This window comes from Leucoraja erinacea, chromosome 21 (genome assembly GCF_028641065.1).
Source record: "Leucoraja erinacea ecotype New England chromosome 21, Leri_hhj_1, whole genome shotgun sequence".
Lineage (NCBI taxonomy): Eukaryota > Metazoa > Chordata > Chondrichthyes > Rajiformes > Rajidae > Leucoraja > Leucoraja erinaceus.
Window position 1 is genome coordinate 15,533,913 of NC_073397.1, and position 12,888 is coordinate 15,546,800.

Consider the following 12,888-nt stretch of genomic DNA (forward strand, 5'->3'; position numbering starts at 1 on the left):
GGAGAACCTAAAAATCCATACAGACAGTACCCATGGTCAGGATTGAACCCAGGCCTCTGGCGCTGTAAGGCAGCAACTCTACCGCTGTGCCACTGTGCCAGAGGTAGATAGATTTTTGATAAGCATGTGTGGGTGATGACAATCTCAAGGGACAGCTGGAAAAGCAGGGTTCAGATGGCAAGTAAATCAGCCATGACCTGTTCGTGGGGCTCGAGGGACAGAGTGGTTGTCTCTTGCTGCCTAATTCAGATGTATGTATGATCTACATTGGCTAGCATGGACAAAACGGGCCAAATAGCCTTCTTCTGTGGTAAATGCCTCTGATCCCATGACGTAACACTCAACTCTTTCTTGTCAATCAGATGAATTCCCTGACGAAGATGTGGAATTCCTCATGGAGAGAAATCACACGGTGGTGAGAGAAGACTCCTTTTCCTTGGTCCATGTCGCCAAGAGGATCAATGACTTCATCACTGGTGCCAAGGACCCCCGGAGTAACGAGGCAGCAGTGGCTGTTATCTCCTAGCCAAAAATTCAGCCAATATCTGTTTGTCTTTCCTTCTTTTCCTTTGTCATTTTGGTTCGCTGTGAAGTCACAAAAATGAGAGACAAAGGTTAGTTGCAGAGAACAATAGTCTTGGAAAACAGTAAAGAGGAGAATCCGAATCCTACTTGAGTTTGTGGGAAGGAACTGCGGATGCTGGTTTACACCGAAGATAGACACAAAATGCTGGAGTAACTCAGCGGGTCAGGTATCATCTCTGAAGAAAAGGAATAGGTGACGTCTCGGGTCGAGACCTTTCTGATTTGTTCTGTACCTTTTCACACCTCTATTTTCCCTCTCCCCTGACTCACAGTCCGAAGAAGGGTCTCGGCCCAAAATGTCACCCATTCCTTTTCTCAGGAGATGCTGCCTGACCCACTGAGTTCCTCCAGCATGTTGTGTCTAGCCTTCTTGAGTTTGATGTTTCTAACTTAAGACGGCCTACCTTCTGTGGTTTACCAGTGTTGTTTGTACTGGAACCTAAAGAGCAGTTAAAATATACACTGCAAATCATTCTGCCTCGGAACATTTGCAAAATGTATACTTGCTTGGCAAACCTCTGCCTGCTTTCGCCCCTCCCCCCCATCTCCCCCGCTTTCCATAGAGTCATACAGCGTGGAAACATGCCCTTCGGCCCAACTTGCCCACACCAATCTACATGACGCAATCTACAGTCCCATTTGCCTGCATTTGGCACATATCACTGTAAATCTATACTATCCATGTACCTGTCTAATTGTGTCATAAATGTTGCAATTGTCCCTGCCTCAACGACTTCCTCTGGCAGCTCGTTCCATACACCCACCACCCTATGTGTGAAAACATTACCCCTCAGATTCCTATAAAATGTTCCCCCTTTCACCTTAAACCTATGTCCTCTGGTGTCCAGTGATCCCGAAGATTCAGAAGATCCTGTAACTTTAAGTCATCGATATATTGTGACGTCAATGATATAAATTCATAATTTCTAGGAGTAGAATTAGGCCATTTGGCCCATCTAGTCTACGATGCCATTCAATCTTGGCTGATCTATCTTTCCCTCTCAACCCCATTCCCCTGCCTTCTCCCCATAACTCCCGACACCCGTACTAACCAAGAACCTATCAATCTCCATCTTAAAAATATCAATTGACTTGGCTTCCATAGCTGTCTGTGACAATGAATTCCACGGATTCACCATCCTCTGGCTAAAGAAATTCATCATCATCTCCTTACTAAAGCTGCGTCCTTTTATTCTGAGGCTCTGGCCTCTGGACTCTGAGGCAATGGCCCTAGATTTTCAGTGGAAACATTCTCTCCACATCCACTCTATCCAGGCCTTTCACTATACGGTAACTGACATGTTCACTTCCAATAAGGTAATCATTAATCAGTTTTGGTGAATTAACATAACTTTATTTTTGATTTTACTTTTTCTATTGAGCACCATTATCTGGTGTATAATCAAACATGCTGTAAGGAAGAAAGAACATATCCATCTAGTTTATTTCCCCTTGACTCTCCTGTTGCTTCTCTCCTTGTCTCAACCCAGATGGAGTTACATTATGTTGCAGGCCTTGGGTTTACTATTGGCATTGAAAACACTATTGACTTCCTCTTCTGCCTGTGCTAAATTCATAATGTATTAACTTGTGCATGTTAAAATCCATCTTTGAAGATGGATACTGTTACAGTCAATAGAAATCAGACATCACAGTGGCACAGCCAGTAGAGCTGCTGCCTCACAGCGCCAGAGACCCGGGTTCGATCCCGTCCTCGGGTGCTGTCTGCGTGGAGTTTGCACGTTCTCTCTGTGACCGCCGGGGTTTCCTCCTCGTGCTCCGGTTTCCTCCCACATGCCAGAGACGTGCGGGTTTATTTCCCGTTTGTTAATTGCCCTTAGCGTGTAGGGAGTGTGTAGAACTAGTGTGTGAACGATGATCGGCGCGGACTCGGTGGGCCGAAGTGCCTGTTTCCATGCTGTATCTCTAAACTAAACTAAAGGAATATCAGTAGCGCAGTTCAGCACGTGCATACACATTTTGTGCATGTGATTGAGGGAACACAGAATCATTTCTCAGTCGCTGGTGCCAAATATCTCAACGTTGGCCTGTATTTATTTATTTATTTATTTTAAAAGACATGCCGTCCACTGTGCTTGTACAGTGTTTTCCGGCTTATCGATTCTCAGGAGCCGACAAGGTGGGTTTAAGTAACCCAGCATTGAGAACAAACAGTGCCAGTTTCTTTCCATGAATTCCTGCCCGTGAAATTCTGTCGCACTCGAGGCCCAAGGCATCTTTGCACAAATGTCTTTCACACTGAATGTGCACGGGGTCAGGTGGGTTGCCAATGTGCTGTGGTCCGAGTGGGAAGACGTGATAGTGTAGGGAAGTGATGGGGGGGGGCTACAGTTTGTATGGGAAGGGAGCCAGTAAGATTGTAATCCTGGGGGTGGTCAAAGTTTGCATGCGATTTTGTTGGGAAATCAGTAAGGTCAAAAGTTGGAGGGGCTGCCAAGATTAGGCTTTGGGAGGGGGAGGGGCTCTTCAGGATTAGGACCATTGAGGATAGAATCAGGGCTCAAGGTTAGTTGGATATGTGATTGAGTTTGTCGGGCGGGGAGATTCAGTCACCCACACAAGTAGGGGCCTTGAGAAAAATTAAAAGCAAACAGCTTTGCAATAAAACATAGCTGGGGAAACATGGATGCCTCCATGTCAATGGATGGGGTAAAAACAGACCCAATTAAATGTAGAAATAAGGAAATGCAGATGTTGATTAATGCACAAAAGGACACATTGTTTGAGGCTGGAGCAACTCAATAGGACAGACAGCATGTCTGGAGAACATGGATAGGTGACGTTTCGCGTCCAGACTCTCGATCTGGAACTGGGATTTGTCTCGGTCTGGAACTGGGCCTGGAATCCAGGTGAGTTGACGGCCCCAGCCTTCTGGTGGCCGGAGGAGGAGAGGCGAGGATCGGCGGAGTCATTGTTCAAGCCCGGTGGTTAGAGTGCAGGTCCCGACCCGAAACGTCACCTATCCGTGTTCTCCAGAGATACTGCCAGATCCGTTGAGTTACTCCAGCACTTAGCTTCATTTGGCCACTGAAATGTAGACAAGAATATTGCACTACATGTGTTATAGGCTACTTGGTGTCATTCACAAGCTCGCTATGAATGCAAGTCATATACAGATGATCAGGAAGAAAGATTCCAACATGCAGTTCCTTCATAGGCTTGGGGTTTTGATAAAATTAATTTCAGTAGCTCAGACAGACCTTGTGTTGTGACCTTGTAGTGAACTTGTAGGCCAGCAAACATTCTACACCAGGACGTTACAAAAATAGATTTAGTTCGAGTTCCAATGAAAGTCATTAACCTGAAATGTTGCATCTGATTCCTTCTCCCCACATGCTGCCTGACTGGCTGAGAATTTCAAGCTGTTTCTGTTTTTATCTTAAATCCCTGCATTCCTCTCTATTTCCATTGTGAATCGTTTTAAGCAAACCAAATTTCAAACTGGCATGACAGTACAGTGGCGCTAGGTGCCATTTGTTAAAATGTAGAAACAATGAACTGCAGATGCTGGTTTATACCAAAGACAGACACAAAGTGCTGGAGTAATTCAGCGGGTCAGGCAGTATCTCTGGAGATAAAGGAATAGGTGATGTTTTAGGTCGGAACCCTTCTTCAGACCTCGCTGTTCGGGACCATGTTCCGTTCCACGAGTCTGAAGAAGGGTGCCGACCTAAAACACCATCTTGTCCATTTCCCTCCAGTGATGCTGCCTGAGCCACTGAGTTCCTCCAGCACTTTGTGTCAGGAGTGTGGGTAAGTTAGCAGCTGGACCTAGTGTCTAGATTATTTGCATATATCCTGTTCCTTTTAAACTCGCAGGAAAATTCATTACAACTGAGTAACATACTTTAAAACATTAAATGAAAGTGTGTTTGTGTATTAAGAGGAGGAACATCGTTACAGGCTGGAAACGTTGCCAGTTCATTTGTTACCCTCCCCCACTACACACAACATTTTCTCTAGAACTTAATGACAACTATAAGATGGCCATTCTTATGAGACACCACAGTCAATGTTATTCCTTTTCTCATCTGATGGACTTTCCTACAGTATAATTTAGTTTACTCTAGTTTATTGTCACGTGTTCCGAGGTACAGTGAAAAGCTTTTGTTGCGTGCTAACCAGTCAACGGAAAGACTATACATGATTACAATCATCCATCCACAGTGTACAGATACATGATAAAGATAAAGCCAGTGAAGTCCGATCAAGGATAGTCCGAGGATCTAGGTGCACAGCAGTTGAGAGGTACAACTCTGGAAGATTTTTCCGAGTTCTGGGGCACATACCATTTGTAACAACGACTCCAAAAACCTCCCTGCTTAATATCTAGAACTAAGGCAGAGGCTAAACTGCTCCATATAGCATTCTGGTTGATGTATTTACACACAGAAAGTGCTCCACAGAAGCAGTCCATTGCGTCCAAGTGTTCTGTGTTGGGTTGAATGCTCCACAGTAAACTCTTCTCACTCGCCATTGAATCCATCAGCATGATGTCTCCATTTCCCCTCACGTGTGTCACCAGCTTCCCTTACAATGCTCTTAAATGCATCTGTGCTGATGTGAGGCGTGAATGATGCTTTTCCTTGTAACTATAAATTTGTTTAACTGTGAGCCATACCTGCTGACATTGATGATCCTGTATCAAAAGGCAGAAAATGTGGGGATTAAAAAAAAAGTAAACACTTAAATAAAATGTGCATTGTGCAGGGTTGAGTTGTTATTTCTTGATGCACCACCCATCATTTTGTAATGGCTTGCCAGATCACTTAATTATGGAGAAATTATTTAATTTGTTGCACAGAACAAGACCATTTGTGTTTAAATAATTCAAAACCACATCCACTCTCTCCTCTAAAGTATTGCATTTTCTGCTTCTAATGGTTATCCAATTTTCCCTTAAAAGATCTACTCATCTATCCTTCAATTATTCATTTGAATAAAGAAATGTCTATCTCCATCTCCTCGTAATTTACTGGTTCTAATTTACTCAATTGTTAAGGGCGGCATAATGGCGCAGCAGTAGAGTTGCTGTCTTACAGCGCCAGAGACCCGGGTTCGATGCTGACTACAAGTGCTACCTGTACAGAGTTTGTGTGTTCTCCCTGTGACCGCGTGGGTTTTCTCCGGGTGCTCTGGTTTCCTCCCACATGCCAAAGACCTGCAGGTTTGCAGGTTAATTGGCTTCTGTATAAATTGGGAAATTGTCCCTAGTGTGTAGGATAGTGCGAGTGTAGTCGACGTGGGCTGAAGGGCATGTTTCCACACTACCTCAAGTCTAAAGTAAAGTTAACCTTACTGCAGTTGAGAATTATTTCTGATCCCAACTTGGAAAAGAACTTCATGTTTAATATAAAATGTCTGCATTGAACACCTGTATAATTTATTGCCAACGCTGCAACTGATGTTTGCACAATGCATGATACGTTTCTTCCAAGTATATTCTTACTGCCTTATATCAACATAATTCAAGCTTTTGTGCATTTCACTTTATTCAACTGTATCTTTTTTTTCAGCTTCACTAAGTTCATGAAAAAGCATTTATTTCATAAAATGTAAGAAATTCTGCATGGGATACTCCTCCACATCTAATATTACTGCAATCCTTTCTCAATTGTTCATTGTATCCTTTAGCTGCAGCAACCTTTTCACTGATTTGGGTGTGTAGGGTTGCAATGACCTGCTCGTAGAATTTTCCTTCTTGCTAAGAATGATGGATGCACTGAATCATTCTGGGCTTGGCTTCAGTACAGGAAGGCCCAAACAATTGGCAGAGTGATGGGTCAATCGTACTTTATTGTCACATGTACCTAGGTACAATATAATTTCTTTTTTTTTTGCATACAGTTTAGTTTAGTTTAGAGATACAGAGCGGAAACAGGCCCTTCGGCCCACCGAATCCGCGCCGACTAGCGACTCTCACTCGCTAACACTATCCTACACACACAAGGGACAATTTACAATTTTACCAAGCCAGTTAGACCACAAACCTGTACATCTTTGGAGTGTGGGAGAAAACCAGAGCACCCGGAGAAAACCCATGCAGTCACAGGGAGAATGTACAAACTCGATACAGACGGCTTCCGTAGTCAGGATCGAACCCGGGTCTCTGGCACTGTAAGGCAGCAACACTACTGCTGCACCCTCGTGCTGTTCCCCTCCCCCACCCAGTTCAGTTAGAATCTCACCATACATAGATAATATCATACTCAAGTATAAGAGTGGAAGAGCAGTAGATTGCACTGAGGCAGTTCACAAAAGTTGCCACGTTTCCAGGGCCATCTTTTTGTACCATTGAAGTTCAAAGTTGTTTAAAATGTGGAGTCTTAACTTGGCCTTAAAGGCCCGTTGTCCCGGCAATGGCACTGGGTCGGTGTTGCTGGGGTCGCCCTGGCCAGGTGATGTCATCAATTCCCTCCACCGCTCTAAACTGTCGCAGATCGTATCCAATTCACGAGCTCGATCACCGGGAGCAGCGCCCCGTCCAATCCTGCCCAGTCAGCAAAGAGGAAAGAAAAAGAGACGGAAGTAAATTAGAAGGCTTGTGAAACCCTCTCGTGCAAATTGGCTGCTACTCTTCCAATTGTGATTGCAGTTCATAACCACATTAATGGGTCTAACAGCACTTGGAGCCATTCCATCAGCTTTAAAAGCCTCTTGAAAATATGAATCTCACTTTCTTGAGCCAGAATGGGATCAAGTTATCTAGGATGAAACATTGCTCAAGCAAGTGTCTCTGTTTTCTAACTAATTTGGTCAGACAGGAGAGAAATCTGACCTTTATTTCGTGCATTAAGTGTGCAATGTATTAATGTGCCTAAAATTTGGTTTTAGCTACTTATTACAACACAGAAGGAGTTCATTTGGCCCAGTAGTTCCCTGCAGATCATCTCCTTATTTCATTTAACTCCTCATGAACTTCAACTCTCCTTTGATTCTTTTACCATTTGCTTTAGACATTAGAGACACAGCTTGGAAAACAGGCCCTTCAGCCACCGAGTCTACACCCACCAACGAACACCCATACACTAAGTTCTATCTTACACACAGGGAACACTTTACAGAAACCAATTAACCTATAAACCTGCACGTTTTTGGAATGAGGGAGGAAACCGGAGCACCCAGAAGAAACCCACGCGGTCACAGGGAGAACGTAATGAACGAGTTTAAAGATTTAGAAGTTACAAAAGGGATTCTGCTGTGGATTTAGCAATAAGTTGAATGCTTAACCTTTCTCCTACAACACTAGCAAGTGTACAGCACAATAACAAATGTTTTCACCTTTCTCCTACAACACTAGCGAGATTACAGCACAATAATATGAGTGTTTTTGCTCTTTGATATAAATGATTAGAAAGACATTCAGACAACTCGTTCCTTTACTCTATAGAGTGTAATGTACAAAAAATAAATCAACAAGGTCAAAAATCAAGAGTGCTTGAATCTGCAAAAAATAGCTCCTTCAGCATAACCATATATGGGCTAACCTTTCCTCTATCGGAAGAACCTGTCAATCCTCTGACTTTAACAGGCAAGAGACGGTACAATGCTCTGTAAGATAGAATTGCTGATTATTAGGGTAATTCCAGGTAATATCTGATTGAACATTACCCCGGTGTGTGGAGAAAGAGAGACTCTGTAGTCTGTATTTTACATACTGTAAGAGTTGACTCCCACACCCACCTGGCGAAATAAAGACGTTACTGTATTACTAACTTTTGGGTTGTTATCTGTTTGAGGCAAATTGAACAATAACAGTACAAACTCTATACAGACAGCACCCGTAGTCAGGATTGAACCCTGGTCTCTGGTGCTATAAGGCAGCAACTCTACCGCTGCACCACTGAGCCACCCACTCTTATCTGTTTTTGTTATCTGCAGAATTGGATAATATGCAATAGCCTATTAACCTACCAGCTCATCTTTGGGATTTGGGGAAGATTAGAGCTCAGAACAGCCAGCAGAAACCCATGGGATCACAATGAGAATATGGAGGCTCTATATTGAAAACATGGAGATCTTAGTCCAGGGAGGTTTGAGGCAGCACTGTGAGAGCTACGCCAGTGTGCCAGCCTTCACTGACTTCCAATATCAGCAGCAGAGTTTAATGGGTGTTCAGGCAACACAGTGGCACAGCTGCCGCCTCACAGAGCCAGAGGCCCATGTTCGATCCTGACCTCGGGTGCAGTCTGTGATGAGTTTGCACGTTCTCAATGTGACCGCGTGGATTTCCTCCGGGCGCTCCGGATTGTCACATCCCAATGACATTGCTGGTTTATAGATTAATTAGCCTCTGTAAATTGCCCCTAGTGTGTAGGGAGTGGGCGAGAAAATGGGTTAACGTAAATGTGTTTTACTGCATTGCGTACTGTAAGTAATTCAACCAACAGTGGACAAATTTCTATCTCAAACTCTTCGGAGAGGAGAATTTTTAAGTGTTCGTGGGTGAAAGTACACTTTGTGCAGAAGTGATGGATGAGAGAAATGCTCCCTCTACAGTAACATAATGGGAGAGTGTGCATCCATTTCAGAAATTAAAAGTGGAGACACAACGAAATGCTGGAATCTTGAGCAAAACACAAAATGTTGGGGAAACTCAGCAGGTCAGGCAGTATCTGTGGAGTCACAGAATCATACAGCATGGAAGCAGGCTCTTTGGCCCAACTTGTCCATGCCAATCAAGATGCCCCATCTACACTAGTCCCACCTGCCTGCTTTGGCCCCTGATCCTTCTAAATCTTTCCTATCCATAAGGAATAAGCAGACACTGTTTTTGGTTGGGATCATCTTCAGACTAATTTTACTGGTGGGAGGGAGGGGGGAACGCTGGAAAAGAGAGATGGGGGCGGGTCAAAATCTTCAAAGCAATAGGTGGATACAGGCGAGGGGGGGTTTGAATGGAAGATGGTGGAATAAGTGACAATGGCCAAAGGTGAGAAGGACAAAAAGGTGTCAAATAAGGAGAGAAAAGGAGAAGTAAAATGTAAAGCCAGAGGAATATGGGTGGAAAGGAAAGTATGATTTTTTTTGTCAGAACTAGCTTTTGCCAGCCAGCCTTATCCCCTTCCCATCTTCCTCAGACCATATATACATCAATGCTTTCCTAATCAAACATTGACTAGCAAAGGATGACACATCCATTGTACAAATGGACAGACTACGTTTCTGGATGTGACCAGACCTCAGACTGAAGATGGGTGCCGACCCAAAATGTCATCTGTCCATTTCCCTCCACAGATGCTGCCTGACCCGCTGAGTTCCTCCAGCACTTTGTGTTTTGCTCAGGATTTCAGCATCTGCAGTTGCTTGTGTCTCCAGGCTGTGGTGGCAGGCGGCGGACCGTGGAGCCGTGCGTAACCCCCGGCAACAGGCCTGGCTCGCCCGCCGGGGAGCTTGGTAACCCGTCCTCGAGAGGGAAGCTGCCGAGCCTTGCCCCTGCTCATCGCCGAGAACCGGAGAGCCCAAGAGGAGGGTGGAGAGAGATGATGGTAGACGCAAGGAACAAAGGGCCAGTAAGGGGAACTGGGGTCTTACCTTCCTCACGCTTAAGGTTGGCTGCGGGAGGCACCCCCGGGACACAGAGAGGGATGACGGTCAATAATGCCAATACCAATGTGAAAAGAACCATTATTTCTGAACTGCGGGTGCAGCGGGAACTATTGCAAAAGGCAAGAGTTCCAGGACAATGCACAGCATAGTTGTCTCTTTTTTTTTAACCAGTTGCATTGTTATGATCTAAAATGGGCTGCTTGGAAGCTTAGTAGAAGCAGATTTAATTTCAAGTGAGTTATCGAAAGGCATAGACACAAAATGCTGGAGTAACTCAGCGAGACAGGCAGCATATCTGGAGAGAAGGAATGGGTGATATTTCAGGTTGTGACCCTTCTTCAGTGAGTCAGGGGAGAGGGAGACAGAGACACGAAAGAGTATGGTGTGAAAACGAAAGATCAAAGGAGACGCTGACGAGTTCATTGTTAGCTGAGGGGAAGGTGACAATGAGGCATACAATCAGAAAAATTTAATCAGGAGGACAGTGACACCAGTCGGAGAACTAGGATGGGGGAGGGTTGGAGAGAGGGAAAAACAAGGGTTACTTGAAGTTAGAGAAATCAATATCCATAGCGGGAATATTGAAAGGGATGGACCATAATCCTGTGGGTGAGAGGACTATTAAGTTGCCTGATTACAGCTGGGAAGAAACTGTCCCTGAATCTGGAGGTATGCACTTTTGAACTTCTGTAGCTCTTGCTCGATGGGAGAAGAAGAAGTGACCGGGGTGAGACTGATCCTTGATAATGCTGGTGGCCTTGATGAGACAGCATAAAGTTTAAATGGAGTCAATGAAAGAGAGGTTAGTTTGTGAGATAGTTTGGGCTACGCCAGGTCTCCCTTCAAACTCTAACGCTCAGAGTAAACAATCCAAGTTTTTTTCCCCAACCTCTCCGTACAGCTGATACGCTACAATCCTGACAGCATCCAGGTTAACCTCCTCTGCACCTTCTCTAAAGCCTCCTCCTGTAATGGGCCGACCGGAAATAAAGACAATACTCCAATGTGGCCTGACCAAAGTCCAGAGTAAACATTTCTGGCACAACAATAGTTGCGTGAACACTTTCTCCTCACTCCCACCTCAGCTGGATCCACACCGGCTGGTCACAGCAGAAACCCTCCTATCCATGTACCTGTCCAAATGTCTTTTAAATTGAAACATGAATCATTTAGATAGGTACATGGATAAGGTAGGTAGAAAATAGACAATAGGTGCAGGAGTAGGCCATTCGGCCCTTCGAGCCAGCACCGGGATATGGGATATGGGCAAATACAGACAGGTGGAACTAGTGTCAATGGGACATACTGGTCGGTGTGGGAAAGTTGGGCCGAAGTGCCTATTTCCACGCTCAATAACTATAATAAAGGGTATGATAGTTTTGTCTCAACTACCTCTTCCAGCAGTTCATTCCGTATACCCATCAGCCTCAGTGTGAAAACATTTCCATCTCAAATTCCATCTCACCTTAAACCTTAAAACTGTGCCCTCTGGTTCTTTGATTCCCCTACTCTGGGTTAAAAACATCTCTGTGGATCTACCCAGCCTATTCTTGATCTAATGGGCAGGATGTCCTCCTATGCTAATAGTTGGGAAGTTGAACCAGATCAATGGGGTACTTCCTCCCTTGATTCTGTCCAGAGATCCCGACAGTCCTTTCAGGTTAGGCAGAGGTTTACTTGAACTCCTCCAACCTCATCTACTGTATCCGTTGTTCCAGATGTGGACTCATCAGCGAGACCAAATGTAGACTGGGCGATTGTTTCGCTGAACACCTTCGCTCAGTCCGCTGTAGCCTATGTGATTGCCCCTAGTTGCCAAACACTTTAATTCCCCTTCCCATTCCCACACTGACTTTTCTGTCTAGGGCCTCCTCCATTGTCAGAGTGAGGCCAAATGGAACGGCACCTCCTATTTTGCTTGGGCAGCTGACTGGTTAGCACGCAACAAAAGCTTTTCACTCTACCTCGGTACACGTGACAATAAACTAAACTGAACTGAACCCAGCAGTATGAATATTGAAGGTAGACACAAAAACTCAGCGGGTGAGGCAGCATCTATGGAGAGAAGGAACTGGCGACGTTTCTTCAGCCTGATGTCAGGGGAGGGGGCAGGACAAAGATAGAACGTAGTCGGGGACAGTGGGACTAGTGGGAGAACTGGGGAGGGGCAGGATGAAAGAGAGCAAGGGCTACCTGAAGTTAGAGAAGTCAATGTTCATACTGCTGGGGTGTAAACTACCCAAGCGAAATATAAGGGGCTGTTCCTCTGATTTCTCTAACTTCAAATAACCCTTTTAATCCCTCTCTCTCCGACCCAAGCCCACCCTAGTCGTCGTACTAGTTTCACTGTCGCCTGATGAGTTTCATTGCCTGCATAACTCGTATAACTTGTATAACTGTATATCTGAACAAGGGTCTTGACCTGAAACGTCACCCATCGCTTCTATCCAGAGATGCTGCCTGTCTTGCTGAGTTAGTCCACAATTTTGTGTCTATCTTCAGTGTAAACCAGCATCTGCAGTTCCTTCCTACATAATTCCAACAATACTGCAGGGCGGCCACGGTGGCACAGCGGTAGAGTTGCTGCCTTACAGCACTGGAGACCCCGGGTTTGATCCTGACCTCAGGTGCTGTCTGTACAGAGTTTGTATGTTCTCCCTGAGATCAAAGATTTACAGGTACAGGTATGCAGATTAAATGGCTTGGTGTATGTGTAAATTGTCCCTAGTTTGT

The 12,888-nt window shown here is 44.8% G+C and overlaps 1 protein-coding gene across 2 annotated transcripts in view; it reads left to right on the top strand.

Moving 5' to 3' along the window:
- The window catches only part of LOC129707278 (glutathione hydrolase 7), a 40,976-nt gene extending 35,658 nt beyond the window's left edge, over nucleotides 1-5,318 (top strand). Inside the window, exons 16-17 of one of the 2 annotated variants that reach the window (XR_008725167.1) lie at nucleotides 363-735; nucleotides 928-5,318. Coding sequence is in view for 1 of the 2 variants with exons in the window: in XM_055652192.1 (XP_055508167.1) it covers nucleotides 363-526 (164 nt within the window). In the remaining variant the exon portion in view is untranslated. Of the gene's footprint in view, nucleotides 1-362 lie in introns of both variants that reach the window. The other variant, XM_055652192.1, reaches the window with a different exon arrangement.
- The last annotated feature ends 7,570 nt before the right edge of the window (nucleotides 5,319-12,888 follow it).